This window comes from Larus michahellis, chromosome Z, assembly GCF_964199755.1.
Source record: "Larus michahellis chromosome Z, bLarMic1.1, whole genome shotgun sequence".
Taxonomy (NCBI): Eukaryota; Metazoa; Chordata; class Aves; order Charadriiformes; family Laridae; genus Larus; species Larus michahellis.
In genome coordinates this window covers 2,552,226-2,577,388 of record NC_133930.1, presented here as the reverse complement: position 1 = coordinate 2,577,388, position 25,163 = coordinate 2,552,226, and the positions used below count along the sequence as shown (strand labels likewise).

The 25,163-nt window shown below is 49.6% G+C and overlaps 1 protein-coding gene across 1 annotated transcript; it reads left to right on the top strand.

The window, feature by feature from the left end:
- The first annotated feature begins 6,851 nt into the window (after nt 1-6,851).
- On the top strand, nt 6,852-24,955 carry MEX3C (mex-3 RNA binding family member C). Its single transcript, XM_074570154.1, has 2 exons — nt 6,852-7,668; nt 21,665-24,955. Exons 1-2 carry the CDS (start codon nt 7,038-7,040, stop codon nt 22,888-22,890), a joined length of 1,857 nt encoding a protein of 618 aa, XP_074426255.1. The 5' UTR covers nt 6,852-7,037; the 3' UTR covers nt 22,891-24,955.
- The last annotated feature ends 208 nt before the right edge of the window (nt 24,956-25,163 follow it).

Here is a 25,163-nt window from a genome sequence, read left to right as displayed (position 1 = left end):
AAATTATGAAAACCCCGATTATTTTTTTTTTTATAAATTTAGTTTGCTTCTATGATGTAATTCTGCACCTTGAAACCATTGATCTTGAGTGATGGATTACTTCCCTTCGCAAGACCAGCAGCAGCAGCCGATAGCGGGTAGGAACTTTTGTTGGTTTAAACTTGCCAGGAAGCAAGTCCAATTTTTTTTTTACTTTCACTCAATAAAAGCACGTCCGGAGGATCTCTCTTTTTGGCTCTTTGGATGGGGTATGAAGAGGGAGCAGGAATTCCTGATTTTTTTTTCAGCGTGCGTGCAGGGAGTCGGAGCTTAGTTCAAGAGGCGTAGAAGGACGTAGGCTCCCACTGAAGTTGGGTATCCTGCCACGCATCCCCGAGCCCACCTGGCAGCACAGTCGTCGTGCTCCACATAAGTAGAAGTCTTGGAAGAGATTATTCGGAAGCTTTTTGCCAAGCTTTTAGCATAGTTTCAGGAATCCGTAGAGGGCTGTGACGCGCAGTGTTTCGGTATCGCTTCCCCCATACACCAAAATTCTTACAGAGAAGTCAGCAGTCGTCGTCTCTGCCTTCGGCGTGGAAGCACACAAGACGGATGACTTCGGAGCGACGGCCAGAAATGGATGAGTTTGCTCCATATCTTCATTAACAGGGTTGCCTTCTTCAGACTAACTTCTAATGAGATCGCTTTTCCCCCCCCCCCCATTACGTGGTAGCTTCTTGATGTTTGGAAAAAAAACGGTGTTTGCTTTTCTCAAGACCTTTAGTTGAAAACCTTTTTTCATTTTCCTTTCTCTCCTAATGATGTAGTTTGTCCGAAAAACAACCTTCAGATTCTTGAGGAACGCTTTTCAGCCGAGGATTCTGACTACGTCCTCCGAGAAGCTTATTAACCAGTGGCTCGGTTCTGCTTCATCCGCAACAGGAAACTTGATTTGGGGGGAAAAAATGAAAAGCCCGACCGCATGTTCTTCTTGTCAGCCTCCCTTTTGAATTGTCTGCCCCGCTTTTACTTCGCGCCGCCTCAACTTTTGGAAAGCGCGTAGCCTTGTGATTAATTAATTACTTATAACAGACTTCATTTGATTAGGAGTCCCTGAATTCAGTCCGTATTTACCTTTGTGGTTTTGCGAGGTGCTTATCTTGGTGAGTGACTGATCTGCACGCGGCTACTTCCCAGAAACCAGGTGCTTAACGTTTTGATTGTGCCAAACTTTGATAAAATAATGAAAGATTGCTTCCGCCTGTCGGTGTTCTTGCCTGTATTACGGTCTTGAAAGAATTCAGCTGTTAAATTTTTTGGTAGACGTTTTGCAAGTCTCCTTAAGGGAACGGTACCCACAGTGTAGTGTTTAGATGGCCCACAATGGCCAGAATAGAACAACAAAATAACGTCAGCGGGGTTTATCAGAACCAAGGAATCACAGGCGCGTGATTCAAGTCTGAACGTCGTGTGAGGCAGGAAAAACACCAAAATGGCATTCGCCTTATCCGCAGGGCAGTCACCAATAAGAGGCGATCCTAACTGTTAAAGGGCAAAACGAGAGAATCTCATCCTTAGTGTTTAATATGCCTTTAACTTAATTTTTGTACTCTTATTTCTTGTGACGAGGCGTAAGAGGCGGCGCATAATGGATTGGAAACCTTTCGGTGGCGGCACGTGGAATCTTTGACAGTCTCGTGTTTATGGCTTTTTTTTTTTCTGAGATTCAGCAACGAGCTGTGGCGACTTGACAGCCGTGACCGTCCCCGTACGCGCTGCAGGCACCGTGTCAAGGATGCCAGAATCCCGTCTCCTCCTCGTCTCCGAATGTCTCAAATTCACTGAATTCAACAAGTTTTATGTTTGTTTGTTTTTTGTTTTTTTTTTTTCTACCTAGCAATCTCTTGCTTGCGATCCCGTTCCCGTATCTGCTCTGCGTAGTTCTTTCCATTAAGTTAATTACGCCTGTGTTTCTCGCCCTTAATTATGCGCTCCTCAAAACCAGCATTGTGCTGGAGGACTTTGTCATTTCACTGGGTGTACTGGAGAGCTGGGATTAGCACCGGAAGGTTTAGCCGGCTTTAGCCGCGTTATTGTTCGTTTCGAAAGCGAGGGCGTTTAAAGTTAAATGCGGTAGAGGTGTAGGAGAGGAAACCTTTTGGCTGGTTTAGAAATCCCTTAAAACAATTTGAACGGGAATCCCTCGGAAGCGGCCATAACGTGGTGCTGGTTGGAAACGGTTTTCCTTACATCGCTTTTCTGGGCTGGATAAGAGTGACGTGTTCAGGGACCTGGACTGTGATATAAATCACTTCCTTGATGGCTCCGATGGACTGAAGACCCGGGAAGTTGCTCTGGCTGCTTTACGGAGAGGGACCTGAAGCGCGAAGGAGACGACGGGCTCCCCCAGTCACCAGGCGGGTCTGTAGCAGCAGTGGTCCTCCAACCTGTGTCCAACTCCTGTGCCTTACCTTGTCGACCATCTTACTTCTTGTGACACTTCCAAAGACGACAGCGTCCTCTCTGCGTAGCTCAGGAACGACTGCCTCAATTCTTTTACTGGGAACCATTAAAAAATTCCTATGCCAGTGTATAGAGGGGGGGGGCTCCTGCCTCTGACCCCTTCCAGTGTTGTTTACGTCTTGATGGTGGTCTTTATTGAGACATCTTTAATCTCTTCTTGGAAGAGTAAGCGCTTTAGAAAGGACTGTCTCCTCGCTTTGCTGTTGTGCTCTGCTACGCAGAGTGACTGGGATCGCTGGTCGCTTCTTTAATGCGACTATTAAAGACAGCCAGATGGGTCTTCCTCTAAGTGGGATTCAGACTTCATTTAAGAAATCCTCTTTCCTCCCTCCTCTTCTCCTTCCAGGCCCCATGCCACGTAACGTCTGCTCTATGAAATTACCAGATGCTTAGTTGTCAGCTATTGGTAAGGACACAATTTTCGAGAGGTTACTTTCTTTTATTTTTGTTCAAAGTGATGGTCTTGCCTGGTCCTGCTGGTAACAACGGTGTTTCCGTGACCGGTAAGGGGTTTTTGAGGACCGTGGGGCTGTTCTTAGGACCGAGTTGCCTGTCGTAGGGCATTGGCGATATTGATGAGCGCCAAGCTGGTTGCTTCTACCCATGGTGCGGGTAGTCGGCATTTTGGTCCTGGGCAGGGAGAAGAAACCAATGGAAAGCACTTCTCCACCGGTCGTGTTGGAGCTGGATGTTGAGTGGTGGTGTCACCCACCTCCAAAACGCTCTCCTTGATGGCGTGTTTCTGAAAACGATGTGGGAGGTGCCACCGTGCCGAGTCACAGGATGCTGCTGAGGTCCCCAAGGACCGACTGGACTCACTTGGTGAGACCTGGTGGAAAGCGGAACCTCTGTCCACAAAAATCTCCGGAGGTTTTGGCACTGCTGGCTGCTGTTGTGCCTTGTGAGTGATACATTGCTCCTAAATTTCCAGGACTGAATTCTTTCAAGCTCACCGAGATCACCTTAGCGCTTTCGTGCTCCAGTACCTTTTTCTGTGTCTTTTTGGTGAAGTTTGGTAGCACTACTAAGTTGTGATTCAGCTGGATTGAGAGCTGCGACCTACCCGTAACCCAAAACTCACCGTGAGAGGGTTTTTTGAGCATGAAAGCCTAGTTCAGCGTTTCTTCTTTTAGACATTGCCTTTTGATAAGCGGTCAACAGAATTCCCAGTAGTTCCTTTGTAGCTTACTGTATGTTTTTCATTAGACCTAGTTTGTGGATAATATACTGTAGTTAACTTTCCTGAAATTCTGTAACAGAGTATGTTTTTGATTAAAAAAGGTAAAGATTCAAGTCTTTTGGCTTCTTTATTTCATTCCGGGCAGAGCTTTCACCCTGGTTCTGGCTGAAAAACTTCTAGCCGCAATTTCGAACGGCGTGGTGGCAGGGAGAGCTCTGCGGGGCAGGGCTGCCGTTTCAGAGGGTCCTCTTCTGCCCGTCCCGTGGCTCAGACGCTTGGGTGCAACCAGCAGCGAACCCAAAGCCAAGTGCAGTGTCCAACGTGGCAAGGCTCTCTGGGCAGCTGAAGGCCCGAGGGTGGTGAGCCCCTGGGCCAGGTTGCCCAGAGAAGCTGTGGCTGCCCCATCCCTGGAGGGGTTCAAGGCCAGGTTGGCCGGGGCTTGGAGCAACCTGGGCTGGTGGGAGGTGTCCCTGCCCAGGGCAGGGGGTGGCACTGGCTGGCCTTTAAGGTCCCTTCCAACCCAAACCATTCCATGATTCTATGATCTCCTAGCACCCACCTCAGAGCCCCCGAGGTGTCCAGCACCCTACAGCAGCCCCACACCCCTCCAGGGGCACAGCCATGGCCCTGCAGCAGCACCCAGGATGGTGGCCTTGTGCCCCTTGGGTCACTCCAGTGCTCCCATGGGAACACAAACAGCCCGGGCAGGGGTCTGGCGTGGGGATGGGGACACCCCCAGCAGCCCCTCAGGCGGCGCCGAGGCCCTGTTGACCCAGACGTGGGGCACAAATGTGAGGTGGGATGGTGCTGCGGCCACCGAGACATCACTGCAGGACTTGCCAACTCAGGTTTGCTTCGGTGGCACCTGTCCCCAGCCCCTTCCGTGCCACGGGAGGCCTGGCAGCTGTGGGGGCCGCCAGCCCCATGTCCCTTATAGCCTTCTGAGGGCACATGGGTGGGACACCATCTCCGCACACCCTTTGCAGGAGCAGCAGACCCGGTTTTGCCGTGGCGCAGCTGCAGATGGGGGAAAAAAACCAAACCCAAAACCACCCGCCCAAAACAAGCCCCAAACCCCCTTAGTTTTTGCAGGATTTCAGGTTGCCGCAGCTTGCCGTGCCAGGCTGGCAGTTTCTGTCCCCAGTGCTGCAGTCCCCGCAGGCCGGAGGGTGACAGGATTGGATGCTGCAGGGATATGACCAAGGACACCCAGCATGGCAGTGGCAGAGGTGGGCAAAGCGGCTGTGGGTGGGGGACCTGTGGGGACCCCCAGGCAGCCCAGGGGCAGTGACAGGCAAGGGGACGTGCCACCGAAACACCATGCTCGGGTTAGTTCAGGTTGGCGGAGCAGATCCCGAGGAGGGAGCATCCCAAATAACAAGCGATAGGACAAGAGGAAACGGCCTCAAGTTGCGCCAGGGGGTGTTTAGACTAGATGTTAGGAAAAATTCTTCACGGAAAGGGTTGTCAAGCATTGGAAGAGGCTGCGCAGGGCAGTGGGGGAGTCCCCGTCCCTGGAGGGATTTAGAAGCCGGGCAGACGTGGTGCTGAGGGACACGGGCTAGTGGTGGACTTGGCAGTGCTGCATTCATGGTTGGACTCGATGACCTTAAAAGTCTTTTCCAACCTAAACAGTTCTATGATTTCAACCCCTTGCATGTGGCTTTCCTTGTCTGTATCAAGAACAACGCTGCTCCAGTCACACTGAAGGCCACTGTTGAAGACCATTTTCTAGTCCGTTTTTGTTGGGGGACCATGTCACCCTCTGCTTTCTGTTCCTTCCTGGGGTCTCCCCCCTGGCACGTGAAACAGGAGCTAGTGGTCTTCACTCCCTGCTCATCATTTCACTTCAGAACGAAGAAGTCATTTCGCATTTCCAACTCTTCATCACAAGCATAATCACACATGGTGATTTAACGCCAGCCAGCAGCTAGGACCGTGCAGCCGCTCGCTCACTGCCCCGCAGTTGGGATGGGGGGAGGGAGGGGGGGCAGAATCGGAAGAGTAAAAATGAGGAAAAACTCATGGGTTGAGATAAAGACAGTTTAATAAGCAGAGCAAAAGCCACGTGCGCAAGCAAAGCAAAACAAGGAATTCATTCCCTGCTCCCCGTGGGCAGGCGGGTGTTCAGCCATCCCCAGGAAAGCCGGGCTCCATCATGGGTAACGGTGACTTGGGAAGACAAACACCGTCACTCCCAACATCCCCCCCTTCCTTCTTCTTCCCCAGCTTTATACTCTGAGCATGACGCCACGTGGCACGGAATGTCCCTATGGTAAGCTAGGGTCCCCTGTCCCAGCTGTGTCCCCTCCCAAGCCCTTGTGCCCCCCAGCCCCCGTTGCTGATGGGGCAGGGTGAGGAGGAGAAAAGACCTTGAGAGCTCGGCAACAACCAAACCCACCAGTGCGCCGTCACACCGCTCCCGTCCCAGACCCAAAACACAGCCCTGGGCTGTCACCTCCATCCCAGCTGAAAACAGGACATGACAGTTTCAAACAAGTTCCTTCATGTTTGGCCTGAAAATTTTCACCTGTGACTTCCCAGAATGGTTTGGGTTGGAAGGGACCTTAAAGGCCACCCAGTGCCACCCCCCTGCCCTGGGCAGGGACACCTCCCACCAGCCCAGGTTGCTCCAAGCCCCGGCCAACCTGGCCTTGAACCCCTCCAGGGATGGGGCAGCCACAGCTTCTCTGGGCAGCCTGGGCCAGGGGCTCACCACCCTCACACCAAAGAATTTCTTCCCAATATCTCACCTAAATCTCCCCTCTCTCAGTTTGAGGGCATTCCCCCTCGTCCCATGGCTCCCCTCCCTGCTCCAGAGTCCCTCCCCAGCTTTCCTGGAGCCCCTTGAGGGACTGGCAGGGGCTGGAAGGTCTCCGCGGAGCCTTCTCTTCTCCAGGCTGAACCCCCCCAGCTCTCTCAGCCTGTCCTCCCAGCAGAGGGGCTCCAGCCCTCCCAGCATCTCCGGGGCCTCCTCCGGGTGAAGTCAGACCCGGAACGACCCCGCTGGCGGGGGCGGGGGGGGGGGGGCGGGGGAGGGGTGTCTCCGCGGCCCCGCCCGACGAGCCGGGTACCGCCCGCCCCCCGCCGGCCCCGCCCAGGAACCGGCTCTACCGACCAATGGCGCGGCGGGGGCGGGGCCGCCTCTGCCCCGCCCCTCCGGCCCCGCCCCGCCGCCGCCGCCGCCGCCCGCGGCCGCCGCCGAGGGCTCGCCATGGGACAAAAGGCGCGCTGAGCAGCGCGGCCCCCGCGCCTAGGCCGCGCCCGCCACGCTCGCTGCCCGCCGCGGCTATGGCGGCCCCGCACCGCTAGGCCCGGCCCGGCTCGGCCCGGCCCGGCCCGCCTCCCCCCCGCCATGCCCAGCGGCAGCGCCGCCGCGGCCTCCCCCGCCGCCGCCGAGCCCGCCGAGCCGCCGCGCCTCCTTCCCCCCCTCCGCCACCACCACCCGCCGCTGCTGCTGCTCCAGCAGCGCCTCGCCGGCCTCGGCCTCCACGACCGGGTAGCCCGGCGGCAAGCCCGCAGGCGGCGGGCGGGCTTGGCGCCGCTGCCCGACCCCCCCGGAGAGCCGGGGCCTGGCGGGGCGGAGGAGGAGGAGGCGGTGGCGGCGGGGGACGAGGGAGACCTGGAGCTGGAGGAGGAGGAGCTGCTGGCGGGGGAGGACGAGGAGGAGGAGGAGGAGGACCCGGCCGCGCTGCTGCTGCTCTCCTCGTCCTCCTCGCCCTCCCAGCCGCTGCCGCTGCTGCCGGCGCTGGGCTCCGTCCTGCTCTCGCCCTCCTTCGATGCGCAGGAGGCGGCGGCGGGGCCGCTCTGCGGGGCGGACGATCCTCAGGGCATGATGGCGGCGATGCTGTCCCAGGCCTGCGCCGGGGGGGCGGCGGGCCTCAACGGCGAGCAGGCGGCGCTGCTCCGCCGAAAGAGCGTCAACACCACCGAGTGCGTGCCGGTGCCCAGCTCCGAGCATGTGGCCGAGATCGTGGGGCGGCAGGGTGAGTGGGGGACCGGGGCGAGGGGCGGAGGGGGGGGGGAGTGCTGGGGGGGACGGCCGAGGGGCGGCCCGGGCCTGCCGCCCTTCCCCGGGGCTCGGCGGGGGGCCTGTCCCCGCACAGCCCGCTCGGAGCCGGCCGGAGGAGCCCCTTCGTGCCCCTCTAGGGCCTGCCTCCCCCCACCGCGGGGACAGGCCGCCGGCTCGGGCCCTGCCACCAGGTGAGGGGCGAGGGCGAGCCCTGGGCTAGCTCAGGCCTTCGGGTGGTGGTCGTTTGGGTTGTAAAAGGCATTATGTGGCCTGAGCCTCTCCAGGGACACGGTGGAGGGCCTGGCCCTGTCCAGGTAGAGCCTGGGCCACAGTTGGTGGCCTGGGCATGTTCAGGCGGGGCTTGGGCCGCGGTGGATGGCCTGGCCCTGTCCAGGTAGACCCTGGGCCACAGTAGGTGGCCTGGCTACGTCCAGGTAGGCCTTGGCCACAGGGTTTGGTCTTCAGTGACACTCGGCCTGTGGTCTTCGGTAACGAGCTGCTTTTCACCGTAGGAGCTTTGGCCCGTGTTTTACCAAGGCTTTTTATTTTATTTTTTTTTTTTTTTGGCTAGAGGACCTCAGCTCGCCTTGCAGAGCAGGGCGTGGGCTGACGCTGTTCCGGCAGCTTTCCAGAAAGTGGGACCCCGGGAGCCAGCGAGGTGGAGAAAGGAGCCACGTGCGGCCCTCTCCTGTGCGGCAGCCCTTGTTCTTTCTGCTGGGGCTGTGGCTTCCTGTTGATCGCTGTTGCTCCCCTCCACGGGTCTCTCTTACGCCGTCGGGATAAGGTCATACCGGTGATGTCATGTTCGCTGTCGGCCTTTCATGTGGTCTCGGGGGGAGCCGCGCTTGGAGGAGTTCGAAAGATGACGTTTCTCGCCAGCTTTTTGGCGGCGAACCTAATTTTAAAAGCCCCTTTTCCGTATCAAGGGAAGCGCTGAGCGGCGTGGAGTGTAGGTGTGGAAACGCAGACAATGAAGTCGCCGCTCTCTTCCTCTTCCCTTTCTGTGTTATTCTGTATTGGTTTGGGGGTGGTGTGTCTTGTTTGCTGATGGGCTCAGATAACGAGCGGTTATGCTGTCTGGTCTCTCGACATCAATGTGGCTTTTGTTTCTTTTTTTTTTTCTTTCCCCTTGAGTATGGAGGAAATAGTAACGTTGGTCTAAACCAATGTGGTGCTAAAGAAATGCCTGCTGAGCACCGACGCTCGGGCAGACTCTTCTTTTCTCTTTCTACATTTATTTTAGGCTTTTAGCAGCTGAGGGTGGTTTTTTCGCTGGGTGTGTCAAGGGAGAACCGACGCCCGCGCTGCAGAAATTGGCAGGTAGCTTCCTCCGATGCAGACGAGCCCGTTCTGTTCGGAAGCAGAAAATATCTTTTCCAAGAAATAGTGTTTGAACATCTTAAGGCTTTGCTCATGTGTCATTGGGGATGGTGAGTCGGGGGGGGGGGTGGGTGGGGAGATGGAAAACAGAACTGAAAATGGTTATTGCTACAGTCCTCTGAAAGCGAAATACAAACTATTGGGCTTCAAGGACCGATTAAGCTGCTGTGTTTATTCTCCAGCAGATCAGGATTGTTCTCTGTAGTATATTTCTCAGCACTTTGAGTCACTTAAAAACAAGATAATGGAGCCTGCATAAAAATAGAATCATTGTTCCTGAAGAGTTCGTTTGCTGCTTCTGCTTTTATTTCTTATCTGATGTCCCACTGTTTGGCTTGTGATAAAATATTTAGCCTCGGCGGGGAGGGATTGTATCATAAAAAGAATTTGGGCTACAGAAGAGGAAGGAGCAGGAGTGGAGGGAGAGCTAAAAAAATGCTTATTTGCCTGAAAGCTTTGTGTAAGGAGGCCCTTCAAAATTCTCATACAGGGGGAGACCTATGCTTAGAAGAGCTACTTCCATAAGTTGTATTAGTTCCGCTAAATATTTGTTAAATTTCTTCGAAATGCTAGTCCTTGTGTCTCCTTTTACGGCCCAGAGGCGCTCGCGCTCTCGTCCACCTGCTTTGCCGTGGGTCTGTGCTCTGGCCTGGCAGAGTCTCGTCGTTTTGGGCTGCCTCCATCCTCCGCTGAGCCTTCTGTTTTCTCTGAGAATCCAAACACTGCATAGTCTCTTCCTAGCACACTTCGTTAACCAGCTGGTTGCGTTATCTTGAACGAATTCAGCTGAAGTTTTATGTCAGGCTCCTCTGTGCGCTTTAATATCCAATTATGTCATTGGAATGTAACTTCTGATGGATTTGCCCAGAGATTAAGTTTATATTCTTTCTGTTGCCGTCTTCCTGAGGTATAAAAGGAACTTGAAATGTCTGCGGCCTGAACACATCAGCTCTGAAATACCAGGAATGCTGAGTTTGATCTGGGCTTTGCTGGAGGCCTCACTGCTGTGTCTGAAAGCGTGTTGATTGTAAATCCTAACCCCCTAAGTGAAAGAGTAATGAGAATCGGAATTCCACGGTATTCTTTATCCAAATTTAATTTTTCGCACGGAGGAAGAGAATTTCCAGATGCTGTTTATCAGACCGAAGGAGCCCCTGGTTCTGAAGAGGGCTGTAAATAAGCGAAAACCTTATGGCGCTTGCATGGAATGTTTTGGGGTTGTTTTTTTTGTCTTCCCTAATTACGTGCAAGTTTCAGAAATAAATACAGCACTTCAGGAGCGAAGTGGTGTTCCCACAGCCCTGCTGTGTTGGTGGCCGTGCGGAGAGGTGGGATGTCACAGCCATCGAAGGTGCGGAGTGCCTGAAAACGTACCTTGTGGTTGATGGTTTTCTCCCGAAGCTCCGTCGGAGGCCGCTGGGTTACTGTGACAGTACTTCAATGTGTTGCCGCTGGAAGCATTTACATCACTGTAAAAGACACCCGGAAAAGGCTTAAGTAAGATTTTCTTTTCGTGAATAGTAGGTGTTCCTTCTTTTAAAAAAAAAAAAAAAATATCCTGTAGTATTTCTGAAACCTGCCAGCTTTTTGTGCTTTTTTTGGTTGTTTTTTTTTTTAAATCTTAAATATTCTCAACCTTTTCTTATTCCCCTTGCCCCCCTCCCTCCCCCTCCCCCCCCCCCCCCAAAATGAAGCTGACAGACGCTGCTTGGGCTAGCGTAATATAATTCTTTGTAGTCTTTGAAGTGGAAGAATCTCAAAGGTGAACAACAAAGGAAAAGATATTTGTATCCTTTTATTCTTGTTAAGGCATGTGACTGGGAGCCAGGAAAACTAGATTCCATTCATGGCATTGTACAGGCTTCCTGTATGAATTTGAACTAGCTGTTGAATCCAACCTTCGGTAAGTTGGCTGGTCAGACGAGTGACTTCCTTTGCTGTCAGTGGCTAAAAATCCCACATACAGACAGTTTGCATTGGTTTAAGAAAAATAAAATAAAGCTGGAGGAAGCGCCCTTGGGAATGGGAGCAAGAAAGCTGCGTTGCTGAGGAGGTGATTGTTGTTTGCCTGAGAAAACCTGGCATAGGGCGTATACCAGAATTATATAAACTCGTATCCAGACTTAAAAAAGACCCCACAAACCCCAGCTTCTGGATATCTAACTTGGGATGATTTCGGTTTAATCTCTAAAGCTGGTGATTTTCTGTGGCAATTCTGCCATGGCCTGGTGGGCCTTGAGAAGGATTTGGCAAGTTTAACTTGGGAGTCTTCAGTGCCCCCTGCTACTTTCTCTATGCTAAAAAAAAAAAACCCCAAAAGACATGTTTAAGCTCTTTTGAATAATGCAAAAAGAGGGGTGGTGTCTGAAGACGCAAACAACAGAAAACCTGAAAGGTGCTGGAAGGGACAGAAGTCTGTCCTGTAGAGAGATGCTTCATCCTTGAAGGCATTAACCGTCTTCAGCTAATGATGGTTGGAATATATTTGCTAATGCATTCCAGCAGTGTGACTCTCCAAGTAATGTGGTTTTCCAAGAGTTTATATCCTCGATAAAGCTGACGATAGTGTTTGGGGTTTTTTTCTCCCAAAGACATCACTCGAGTTGGAGCTACTTAACTCTGAAGCCTGATGCTTTTCTTTCTTCATTAAGAATAGTTCGGGTGACGGCTGCAGAACTCCAAACGGGCAGGGCAGTCTCCAAACCCCGGATGAGTAAGAGGAGGAGGAATGATATCATCCCATTTCACTGATTAAATCGATAATGACAAATCTGCTTTGCATGAGACAGCCTTGCAACTAAAATAACCTTTTTATGCATATTTCATGATCTCGGAGTCCTTTTTGCTTTTTTGCTTTTGAATGTGGGCTCTTGAGCAAAATACGGCTTTGCTTGAAATAGTCCTGTAACTCGAAATAAAAACAATAATTCTGATAAGTTGGTAGCTGCTAACTATCTAGCATAGCTGACCAGCTGAATAAAGACAACAGCTATCACTCTCGGGGAGTGGAAACAGCATTAAAACAATCCTGGGGCAAATCCTTGTGCGTTAGCCGAGTATAGCGCGGAGATGTCCTGGGGTAGGATAATTAGAGCCCTTTTAAGAAAGAACTGTATCTCTGGTTTTTGCGTCTCTGGGATAGTAACGTCACCGAATTACTGATAATACTTAGGTAGCCTTGGCTGGTTATTAACCGCTGACCCGTGAGTAGTCGGCATAAGCGTAGGGAACTAGTCTGAATTGCATATTGGTTTTAAACTGGCTGCTTAAGATTTCTCAAGAATCAGTTTAACTTGCGTGACTGAAGTCATCACCTATCTCTGTATCGGTTGATTGCCACAGACAGCCAAGCTTCGGCTAGCTTATTTGAAGTAAAAGCTGCAAAGGCAGTTGCAATTTAGGGTTTGGGTTTTTTTTTTTTCCATTTTCTGTAACAAGCAGGTTATTAAATAGCTTGTCCTAAAGACTGAAAGCAAACTTGAGCTATTTGTTGAAATCCTATCTAAAAGCTCTTTTTTTTTTCCTGAGAAGCTGAAGTCTGGTCGCTTTTAGAGCCTGGAACTCCAGGAACTGAACCACGTGAGCAGACCGTGGGCTGGCACAGTCTGAAACCGCCGCTGAAGTTTCAGCGACCTAGCGCTCCGGTACCGTGTGACAAATGTCACTTTGCTTCTGCTGTTTGTCATTCCTGCTACGCGAAAGACCCAACTCGAGTTGCAAAGTGTGTCCGAAGGGTGCGGGTTTTCCAGCTGGGATCATAAATCCTCAGTCGTAAATGCTGCTCTTGTCTGGCTTGTTGGGTGCGAAGCGCACCAAACACAGTGCGTGCGCGCTCGGGAGGTTTTCCCCTTTGTGTAGTCTGCCAGAAATTCCCTATAAATTCCCCAGAAGTGAATACCTGCGTAAGAAGGATCTTTGGATGAAGCCGAAATTAAAATTATAAAACACCTTTGCGACACAAAGTGCCAATTTCTAGCCCTCTGGTCCTGTTCTTTTTCTTGTAAAACTGCTGTGTTCCAAAAGAGTACGGTTTTTTTTTAAGTTCATAACACACACATACAAAAGAAATCTTGATTAATGTGCTTCCGAACTGTGCTGGATTAACCTGGCTGTGGCCTGAGAAAATAGCCATGAATTATGGTTTGGTTTTGGGTTTTGTTTTTTTTAAGCCATTAGTAAAGTCAGCAGATCTTGTGCTTTTCCCTGTCTTAGCCCTTGTCACCCTCTTTTCTGGTATGCTGTGGTCCGAATTTCTGGACTTTTGTTCTAAACAAAGTGTTGGGTATCTCAAAAGATCTGAAATTTGGTTTGGATGCAATACCTCCGCCCCACGGGGCCAATTCCTCGTTGCAGGCAAAAAAATTTAACAGGGTTGCGAACTTGCTGTAACGAAGAAAAAAAAAAAAAAAGGCTGCTGAGCACTAGGACGTTTTCACTTAATCAAAAGAAAAGGCCAAAAAGCTTTAAATCACGCAGATGTTTCCAACTTCGGTTACTTTTTAAGAATGTCTTCCTTTCGTCTCTCTTTCAGGAATTCCTTTATGAGATCTTGCCAGCCTCCGAGATCTCGGTTTCCCTCGCTGGTGTGAGTCAGGAGCTCTGTGGTCTGTACCGAGTCCTCTGCTGCTCCCCGCAACAAAGCCACAGCATCTCTCAACTTTTTACCTACTTGTCCATTTTCCGTTTGACCACGTACCGTGCAATCCTGTTTAAAAACACGGCTCCAGCGGCATTTTTGAATGGGGGGGTTCGGTGGAGGTTTGCGTGGATTTTTGCAATCTGCCTTTTACAGGCCACCTTGGCACGTGGAACGGTGGTCCCTTTTCATACCCTCCTTCTGCAGGTCAGGTTTCCCAGCACTATTGCTCCCACCAATCTGTTTCATTCGCTAGATCAACGTTCTTAATGAAAACAGCTTTTTTTTCCTGTAGTTCTCTTATTTGGTGTACCTAGTCCCTCTCTTATAACTATTGCTTTTTCTTCTACTGTCTTTTTCTAATTTTTCTCAGCAGCTGCTGCCTCAGTCCTGGTGCTGCAGTGGTGCAAGTAATTAATAATACAAGTTGCTGGCCGCTGGCTCTTTTGCTGCATGTAACTTGTTTACTGACTTGCCATCTGTCTTGGGAATTGGGAGTATTCCTCTGGCTGTGGGACTGCTGGTGTGATGGATTGCCCCAGCCTGGCATATAGAAGGAAACAGTGTGCAGGCTGACTGCTTCGTTCTGCGCTGGATTGATATATAAATCGATTGATAAATTGATACCTACCGAAGAAATCTTTAATAGAGAGTTTGTACGCGGTTCTTCAACCCGGGCTTTTCTTTTCCTGAAGAGGGAAATGTCCCTGAGAGCTTGTGAGCAGCCTTCCCTTGGGAAGCTTTCTCAGCATCAGCAGGGACTCCCCTCTTTTCCCATCCATTAGCTTGGCAGCACTGGGACCAAAGAAAGTCCCGTGATCTGACCCAGCTGAGTGGTTGACGCTGATTTCTTGCCTTTTGGTTGAGGTACTTGAGATCTCCAGGTCGTCCTCCTTCCTGGTACCTCAACAAATCCAAGCCCGTGGGGCTCTAGCACCTGGTGCACTCAGCTTGAAGAGCTATTCTGCAAAGTATCTTGTCGAAAAACCCTTCTGTAGTTCTAGCTGGATGACGAGGAGTTAAAAAAAAAAAAAGTCATGTATCATCTTCGCATTCGTACACGTGAAAAATACAAAGCGAAAGAAGTGGTCAGTTGTTCCTCAGAAATGGGTAAGCGTGGTGGAATTATAATGGGAGCAGTCTCGGTCGCTATATATAGCGTGACTCATATTGAAATGTTCCACAGGCAGGCACAGGGGTTTGCTAACTGCAGCGTAACTAAAAGCCTTTGATTGCAGGGGTGAGTTAATGAGGGGGGTCAGGAGGCAGGGAAAAATGTCTTTGGTAGAAAATGCTATAGTTTTTATTTTTCTTGAAGGACTTGTATGTCATCTTCCCTTCTCTTGGAATAACTTTATCAGAGTGGTTGTCAGTTGAGGTTTTTTTTTCCTCCTCTGTGCTACACAGTAATTTACCTACTTGTAGCATTGCTTATTGTAGTGTCGTTATAGATAGATGTGAAACATGGTTATTACCGGTGCGCAGCACTTCTGAAGTACGGTCCTTCTCTGAAACCATTACTACGGCCGCTCTCCGGAGCAGAGAGCCAGAACTTTGTTCCCAAGCTTTGGGTTGTAATGGGATTGGTATCTCATTTTTTGGATTGTAAATTTGAGGAGCTCTGCTTGGTGGCTTCTCGTTAGGAAGTGCCCATCTGAAAAATACAACCTGACCAAGGGCAGGAGCAGGTACTAGCGCTCCTGGGTAGCCTGCGGGAAAAGCCTGTGCCCGGGGACGTAAATCTCACAACTCTACTTGTGTGCTTCATGTGGCCACCTCCAAGGAACCTCAGCTTGGGTACCACCGTGGAGGAGGTGGCTTTGGTTCGTTAGGTGATGAACGAAACAGCTGTCCCTTAAACTCTGCGTACATCCATGTCCCCGTTTAAACCGTTGGCCTGCTCTCTTCTTCAGGGACTGGCATCTTCTGCTTCCAAACCTGCCAGCGACCTGCCCCGTGAGCTTGAGCAAATCCCAGCTGCGACCTGCGCCCGTCTCTTGCTGTCTCCATATTTGTTAGCTCTCTGGCATGTGTCATGCCTAGTTGTCACATGGGAGCCCTAATCTTACCGGCTAATTAACCCAAATAGCGATCAGACTATTGTCTGTGCTATAGAATGCTAATGGGGAGCTGTTAAAGCTGTTGGTGGTTGGTCTAGTCCTGTCGGCAGGATGGGTGCTGTGCTCTTCGATGAGGTGTCTCTCAGCTTTCCTCTGGCTGGAGAGCAAGCTGCATTAAAAAGAAAGGAAAACTTGCCTTCAAAATATTCTATCCGGTAATTACTATTATCCCAGTTTGTCTCTTCAAACTTTAAAATTTAAAAGCAATATTTTTATAGCCTTCCTTCCTAAAATCAAAATGCCGGAGGGGTGATAAATAGCGGCCTGAGTACGTAGATCTGGGGGTTTTTTGCAGATCAGCATCTTTTGCAAGTGCAGAGAAATGACTTTCTTCATCTTCCTTGAATCAACTAACCATATTCAACAGCCGGTTGAAAAAAAAAAGTGAAGCTTGTCAGGAGTTGAGATTTTCCAGTCTGTGAATTAAAACAGGGTGTGAGATGAAATAATTGATCTCGGGTGAAAGGCGATAGTAACCAGAGTCAGTCTATCGACCGAGCGGCCCGCAGGTAGTATTTCATGATTTTATTAACCCGGTGAAGTGCCAAAAATGTTCTGGTCTTAATTTTCTTGTGTAGCCAGCCTGTGTAAGGAGTTTTAACCATTAAACAATTTAGAACAGGAGTTCATTTTCTGTCCCAGTGCAGCTTCGTCTCTGTGTGCTTAATAAATGGGGCATATATCAGTTTTCTACTGTATAGTCGCAAACTGGATAGATATTTTTAGCCGTGCCACGACTGAGAGGAAGCACTCTGTGTTTAAGCAGGAGAAGGCAACTTGTACCACCAGCGGGAACGAACAGCTCTTCTGAAAAAGGTGTAGAGCAGTCGTTTTTAATGAAGGAGATTAATTTTTCTTTGTTTGTTAATCAGGTGGGCAGCGTTCTGCTCGGCAGACCCGGCAGCCTTATGGTACAGTCAGTGTTTCAGTCTCCGCAAATCCTTCGTTACCTTAGCTGCAGGAGTTCCAACTTTGCAATTAAAAGCTTGTGGCGACGTAGCAAGTGAAATAAGGGCTGTGCCAGCTTAACAGACTCTACCTTTAAAGCTGTGTCCACGCACGACAGTTGCAAGTTGGTAGAAACCAAATCCCTGGGCCGTCCCCTCTCTCCTTGGCAGGATGCTGTGCCATCCCTGCGGGGCTGCAGGCGCTTCCCAGACCCTGCCCTGGCTTTCTAGGTAAGGAACGAGCCGTGGCTCTACTGGCAGTTCCAGGCTGATGTCCCTAATTACTCTGTCGCCGCGTCAGCGTGTTACAAAATCAGTGGTCAGAGTTCTGAAGACCGTGGTCAGAGTGGAGGCCGTAATACGGTATTGCCTTTCATCAGATAACGGCAAAGCTACTGAAAAACAGATTCCTGTGAACCCCGGCTTTCTCTTTAGTGCTGACAAGCTGTGGAGGCCGATCTGCGAGATCTCCGCGCTGCCCGCTGTTGCTCCGGGGCCGAGTTGGAGGATGCCAGGTCTGGCCGGGGCTGCTCATCAGCCCTGCCTCCTGCGCGGGAGCTGCGTCGGTGCTGATGCAACATCGCCCTGCTGGCTGCTCTTACGGCCGGGGCAGCGCTGGCGTCTCCCCCCGGGATTTGTGTGTCTAAAGAGCTGCAGGAGATTCTCAGTTTTGATCTCTGTAGCTAGGTGCCCGTCCGGAGCAGGGGAGGAGAACAAACTGGTATTATCAATTGATTGTGGTTCACGTGGGTTGTTCCCTGCCATGATTTTCAGGCTTCTATTTAGGTAAACTATTTTTTCAGGGTTTGTTTTTTTTTTTTTCCACAAAGCCCTATGTGAGCAGGGAGACAAGGTTCAACTGATGTGATGGTAAGAAGGTTTGGGTTCCTGTGTGGGCCTGAACCCCGATTTCACCGCGCTTGGCAAGAGCTGTGGGAGGAACGTGGGTATGAGGGTATGACAGGCTGTGTTTTGCCAACATGGGTACTCGGCAGCGCCAAGGACTCCCTTCCCCCGGTGTAGCTGCTCGGAAGAGACCACACAACAAAGGGATCCTCATCTGTAAATCAGCCCTTGTCCCGTTCCCAGTGTGTGGCGTTGAGGTGAATTCAGCAGAAGAAAGAAACGGGGGGAAGGTTCCGTCTCTCCTGGCTCCCGCCGTGGCTGCGCAGAGGAGAGATGCTTTTTTTGGCTGCTCCTTGGCTCGTGGCGGCAGATCGCCTGGCGTGGTGCGAGGCCGGCACGCACTTGGCTCCGTTGGGGACTTTCCCTCGTGGACTCGATGACCCGAGACTGGGTTTGACGTGTCTCATCCTGTTAGTGACGATGCAAGGTGAAAGTCGGAGAGTGAGGGCTGAGCCGATGGGTGAGGGCTGCGGGTTCTGCGCTTCACTCTCACTTCAAGGCGTGAGAAGTGAGAGGGGAAAGAAGAATCTGTCTTTTAGCACCTTTTTTTTTTTTTTAATAAGGAAACATTCCATCGTTTAAAACTGGTGGTGTATGAGTTAAACGACTCCTTCAGAGCTACCCTTAAGTTTCTCGGGGAGTATAATGTTCGTACTGTGTTTTAAAATGTTTAGTCAAATAATCCTCTTCAGGGGAAAAAACAGGGAGGAGGCTTGAGAAGAATGATGCAAATCAGCCGGCGCAGGATGAACACTGCCTGCAGGGCTGGGTACGGGCTCGGCTTCTCCTCGGGTATCCAGGCAGGCAAGTATTAAATCTTTGCCTAAACGAAAGCAAAACTAAAGGGTTTTTGCTTGAGCTATGTCAGTGTGTGCTTATGGCTGAGTGTGTGCTGCTTAGGAATGCTTATACTGCTGAACCGAGTACGTAACTCGTATCGAACAGACTTCCATTATCGCACCAAAACTTAAAATTACTGTGAAAGTTTTGCTTAAATTGAATTTCCGGTCTTGAAGTCCCCTCCACAGGCTTTTGACATCTCTGTACTTCAAGATCTTGGATACAATGATCTGATGATACATTGCAAAAGTGTGGGGCGGTGTATTTTTTTTTTTATTATTTTTATTTTCCCTTTGTCTTTCTGTGTCTAAGCTCGGGAGATTGGGAAACTTCTTGATTCATCCCTTGGCTGTGTGAGTTCGTAGCTGGCCGACCTCGTGTCATCGTGGCCGCAAGCAGCGCCTCTGGATGCCGTGACTTGTCAGAGAGGAGATGGGATCAGCCGTCCTTCATCTCATCGCCTCGGTGGTGACTAAGGCAGGAGGGTGGGAAACCAGAGCTGCTGAGTAAAAGCAAATAGAGAGATCATCCCGCTGGAGCGGTTTAACGGGCTGCTGACCCTGTGTGTTGACATGACTGTCTGTCCTGGGGTTTTCCAGGGCTCCTTGCAGCCAAAACCCAGCGGGTATGGACTGACTCATTCGGAGACGTTGGGGTTTTGTATGTGGTGACTTTCTTCAGTTCCTTCAAACTTTATCTGAAAAGTTTGAGAGTTGACCTTGACCATCAACTTTCCACTGAAGCCAGCTTTCTGGCGTTGAAAAGCCTTGTCCTGTCGCCGCAGGGCAGTTGAGGCGATGTTTGGCCTCTGCTTTTGAGGTATGTGACCCATACCTGAAGAGACCAGCTCTGCCCACCTCGGTCCGTGCCCTTCTACAGCCTGAGGGAGGAAGGCGAGAAGGCCTTTCCTCCCCCCGCAGCCCTTTGGAAACGTGGCTCTGGCAAAGCAGCCTCTGGGAGTTGGCAGCTGAAATGGAGAAGGAAGCTGAAGGCGCAGGGTTCTAACTGGATTTGAGTTTCTAAAAACTCAAGAAAGTTTGTCTAAAATACAAACTATAAGAATTGGTAAGGCACTGGGAACTGGAATTAAGTAGGCTCTGAATCACGGTCTATAATCATGAATTATATGTATTTTTAGATATATAAATCTTATGCTAGATGCTGCTAGGATTCTCTTTTAAGTGCTGCCTCTGTAATTTCTATGAAATAAGAATATACACTCGGGTGGAACGGAGTAAATGAAAGTGATTTGTGTAAATTGGAGAATGATTGAGAGGCATCAGGAGGCTGACTTTGGTTTTAGGTGCTGTGGTAGAAGAGGGTTTGACCGATGTGAAAGCTCCGGCGGCACTGCTTTGGAGGTTCTTGTGGCTTTAAGGTTGGGGCCCACCAACTTTTCTGAGTAACTGTGAAGGCGCGGGGAGCGGAGGGGACGAGCAGATTTACTCGTAGGGAGAAATGCGGCCGAAGAGATGAAAGGAGTCAAGGCAAATTGCCCGAGAGCGCTGGTGCCCTTCTCAGTGGGCTGTAAGAGGGAGGTTTGAGGCTTATGGGTTTGTTCTGCCCTGCGGATGTTTGCTCTTCTTGCCGAACTTCTCCTTCGGCTCTTGGCTCTGCATCCCCTCCTTCATCTGCGGGTGCTCCTCCATTCCTCCTTCTGGTGGAGGTAGGGCCTCCCAGAGCCCTCCTGACGAGCTGTTGAAGATAATGAACTTCCTCTCCAGCTGTGTCCTGGAAACAAAGGGCTGTTGTGTTCAGCCTTTGTCCTTGCTGTGTGCAGGGGCCCTGCGAGAAGAGGTTTTTCCTTCCCTCTGTTCCAACCGGCATCTGCATATTTGTTATCTTTTTTTTTTTATATTAGTAGATAGTCCTGATTAGAGCAGCATCTTTGAGTGGCTTTTGAAGTGTAATATCATTATCGCTAGCGGTACCTCGGGTGCAAGCGACTGACAAAACAGCATTTCGAGAGACTATTTCATGCACCCAGACAGTTATGAGATATTTAAAGCAAATGAGGAAAGCGGGAACAAATTCCACCCTGCAAGTGAAACGATGCTTGAAGCGCTTGGTCTGCGAACGTTGCTTATAGTTGTTTCGAGATGAGATTCGCTGTAAAACGGCATTTAGTGTTTTGAATTTGTGTTTAATGTAGGCTACATTCAGTCAAGCCTGAAGCCAGTAGACTCTCCTGTGTGTCACGGACCTGCTCGTCTCTCCGAATTTTGCGCTGCCTGCTTTTCCGGTCCTGTGATGGGGAAAAGGTGCTCCCGTATGCGCCCTGCCAAAACGCCCGAAGCCTCTTAGGGAAGAGCCTGCCGCCGCTGTGTCCCGGCAAACTTGATAATTCAGTCCCCAAAAATCAAAAGATGAAATGTTCCATTAACTTTCTGCTGCTCTTTCAGACTGTATTTACCCGGTTAACGAGAAAAATTCCACGTAGGCACGTAATATTCCGTAGGAAGTCTTATCTGCGTGCGACAAAACTGCTTGAACTCCTACTTGGCGGTTCAAGGAGTGGCTCCTTCATCCCACAGGGAAGAGCAAAGTTTAAGTAACACTTGTTGGTAACGGGAAGCAAATGAGTTCTCAGTAAATCGATAATTGTATCTATATCCCACACAGGTTGTGATACTGACCCTTCTCTCGCTCGTAAATGTTTAATTTGCTTTTAGGTCGTGCGCGTCAGCGAAAGGCGACTCTATCGGCAGACTTAAGTGCGTGTGTGCGTGAGCCTTTACTCCTTTTGCGGGATCTTAGAAATAACCGAAGGATACCCAATCAATGGGGAAAAAAAAATAAATTAATAAATCCACCTGTGTTTATAGGCTAATCGTGAACGTGGGTGTCGTAGAGAAAAAGCCGTCCGCGTTTATTCACCGTCTGATAACGATTGAGGAGATGATGGGCTAAAATGGTCCAGGAAGCGTTGCTAAAATAGTTTGTGTCGGAGATCTGCTTGGAAATAATAGGTAGAAGTTGTTACTGCTTTCTCTAGTGTGGCTTGTAGAGGTAAAAACAGCTGCTTCTGGTTTCACCCTATGGTTTGGTGAGACTCTCAAGCAGCTTAAAATAGATGGCTTTCTTGTGGCTTTCCAAACTTGGACGCCTTGCTAAACTTGCGTGTGTGTTTCCTTTGAACAGGTTGCAAAATCAAAGCGCTAAGGGCCAAGACGAATACTTACATTAAGACCCCTGTTCGTGGAGAAGAACCCATTTTTGTTGTCACTGGACGAAAAGAGGACGTAGCCATGGCCAAAAGGGAAATTCTCTCAGCTGCTGAACACTTCTCCATGATCAGAGCGTCGCGCAACAAGAACGGTCCTGCCCTGGGAGGTTTGCCATGTACCCCCAACCTGCCGGGTCAGACGACGGTCCAAGTCAGGGTGCCTTACCGTGTAGTCGGGCTGGTGGTTGGACCCAAAGGAGCTACAATCAAAAGAATTCAGCAGCAGACCCATACCTACATAGTCACTCCCAGCAGAGACAAGGAGCCCGTCTTCGAAGTTACGGGAATGCCCGAAAACGTCGACCGGGCGCGCGAGGAGATCGAGATGCACATAGCCATGCGTACTGGCAACTACATCGAGCTGAACGAAGAGAATGATTTCCATTACAACGGTACGGATGTGAGCTTTGAAGGAGGCACTCTCGGATCTGCGTGGCTGGCTTCTAATCCTGTCCCTCCTAGCCGCACCAGAATGATTTCTAATTATAGAAACGACAGCTCCAGCTCCTTGGGAAGTGGCTCCACGGATTCCTATTTTGGAAGCAATAGATTGGCTGACTTCAGCCCAACGAGTCCATTCAGCACAGGCAACTTCTGGTTCGGAGAAACGCTGCCTTCGGTGGGCGCGGAAGACCTCGCGGTCGACTCTCCCGCGTATGACTCCTTACCGACGCCTTCCCAAACCATTTGGACCCCTTTTGAACCTGTAAACCCGCTCTCCGGCTTCGGCGGCGACCCCGCTAATAACGCCAAGCCTCAGCGCCGAGGGAGCCAGCCATCTACTCCTCGCCTGTCGCCCACCTTTCCAGAAAGCCTGGATCACCCGTTGGCTAGGAGGGTGAGGAGCGACCCACCCAGCACCGGCCACCAAACCGGCCTTCCCATTTACATCCCCGCTTTCTCCAATGGTACCAACAGCTATTCCTCTTCCAACGGCGGCTCCACGTCCAGCTCGCCCCCCGAGTCGAGACGGAAGCACGACTGCGTCATCTGCTTCGAGAGCGAAGTCATTGCGGCCCTGGTCCCTTGCGGCCACAATCTCTTCTGCATGGAGTGTGCCAACAAAATCTGCGAGAAGGAAACGCCATCGTGTCCCGTTTGCCAGACAGCGGTTACTCAGGCAATCCAAATTCACTCTTAAAAATATATATAGATGTTGTTATATATATATGGACTTTTAAAACTCTTAAAGGCATGGGTGTAATGGTACCCTCTAGTAAACTTCCTAATGAATTCTGACTGTTGGGCTTTCTTGGGATTAGGCTGAAGTTGTTAATAAATTTCTACTTTCTCAAAAGGCTGCTACGGTAACACTAAAGCCAGGTGGTCTCTGTCCGGTTCAGTGTAAGCAGATGGAGTGGTTTAGCAGAGATCCAGCAGGTGGGATGTTGTGGCACAGGGAGGGGAAGTCTTCAGCGATGACACAACCGCAAAGAAGAAAAAAAAAAAAAAAAACCACCAACCAAAAAACACCCCCCCCACCACCATTTTACAGGCTTTCTGAAGGATCTCTGTTAAGCGTTCGACTTCTGCGGGCTGGCAGCGATGAACCTCGTCGCCTGAACGCGGAAGTCGTCGTCTGCCGCGGAGGGTTTGTGGCATTATCGCTATATCAAACAACACTTCCAATGCTGCCTTCTTTACACTGCCAGTTTTGAAAAAAACAGGTTTGGGGAAAATCTTTTCTTTTTTTTTTTTTTTTTTTTTTTTTGCTTCGTGCGACAACTTATGCCTAATTCTTCAGCATTGCAAATACCTTTTTTTTGGGGTGATTTTTTCTTTTTTTTTTTTTAAAGCCTAGTTCAATATTATGGAAATGGATGATGTTATTGGCAGGTTCAGATAATAAATTGGGGGGGGGCGGAAAACTGTCCGACGCACCTCCGTTTTTGCCCAACGTATGTTCAGAGGATCAGGAACCGTTTGTGAATTCCTACCCACTGCTTTTCTTCATGGCGATGTGGAAAAGTCTGGCTGGCTTCATCCCATTTCCGAAAAGGCTTTGGGATGCACATACTTCGCCTGAGAGCGGGGATGCTGACATTCCGTTCATGAGTCCGATCGAGCTGTTCTTAAATTACATTTTTTAGAGGTTATATAGTCTCAAAATGTGAAGCGTTTTTATGTTCGATCCATATTTGTCTTGCACATATATAAATATATATTTTATTTTTAGTAAGGAAAAGGAAAAAAAAAAGGGGGGGGGGGAAGTTGCGTACGTGCCCTTGTATTATTCATGGCAGCAGCTGTGACAGTGGCCCTGCAATCAGTTTACTTCATTTCAAAACTGTCTTTCCAATCATAAGGAAAAAAAAAATTATATTAAAAATCAGTATTTTTGAATGCGCTTTTTAACATTTCAACCTGTGGATGTTTCGAGCTTTTTTTTGGTTTTTTTTTTTTTTTTTTCCTCCATCCTCAGTACCTTCCCAAATCTGTGCTGGCATATATTAAAACAACAAAAACAAACAAACAAACAAAAAAGACACAAAGTGGAGTTCTGGTGGATTTTTTCTATTTTTTTTTTTTGGAAGCATTATTTTCCCGAGACGAGACGAAGCTTTTTTTTTTTTTTTTGTCCGCGGAATAACAAAAAGAAATTCTATGTGTATCGAACTAGTAAAATATACAGAAAAGTTTATTTTTTATTTCCACTTGAAGAGTTACATTTCGTATCAAAGTTTACAGAGAACGGTTTTTATTTTATGATTTTCAGTATAAAGAGTTGCCTTGACGGCATATTACGTACTGCGTAACTTTAATGCTATAATTGCTTGTAGAATAGTTACATGTCAGTATTGAAACCTAATCTCTAGCTGCAGTCTTGTAGATAACGAACAAACGTTCACCGAGCATGTATTTTGTATTTTATTGCATCGTACACCGCAACTAATAAGCCAAGGAACCGACGAGACATTAGGTGCGTGTACCCTTTCTATAAAACCACAAACTTAAGAATGATAAACTATCGAGATAGTTTAGTATTTGCTAATTTTACTACACTTTTTGTTATGTATATGTAGGGAGGTCATAGGGATTATAAATTCAATTTGAGTAAAGTTTAAAAACCATATATTTTATGATAAAAGGGCCTTTAACTTATGATGGCCAAAGCACTGATATTATATATTTGCTGTAAAGAGAAATTATAAGAGTTTTATTTTTCTGATATTAAAAGTTACTTAATAAAGACTTGTTTCCATTAACTTGAATGTTTTGCTGTCTTCAGGGTTGTCGCTCGGAGCTGCCGGTGGGGGCTGGGGCTGGCTGTCACCCCCCTGTCCCTTCCACCCGCCCTCCAGGAGGGTCTCCCGGTGCCAAACACGCTGCGGCCCCGACTGTGCTGTGGCTGGGTGACATCGTGTGCGAAGAATCGTGTTTTCCGTTAATTGCTGGCTTTACCCCCTGCCTTGA

What these genes read in the sequence shown, in the direction of transcription:
- MEX3C (XM_074570154.1), top strand. Translation starts at nt 7,038, where the DNA reads ATGCCCAGCGGCAGCGCCGCCGCGGCCTCCCCCGCCGCCGCCGAGCCC. An exon ending in CGAGATCGTGGGGCGGCAGG is followed by an intron (nt 7,669 to 21,664) that starts GTGAGTGGGGGA and finishes TCCTTTGAACAG; the next exon opens with GTTGCAAAATCAAAGCGCTA.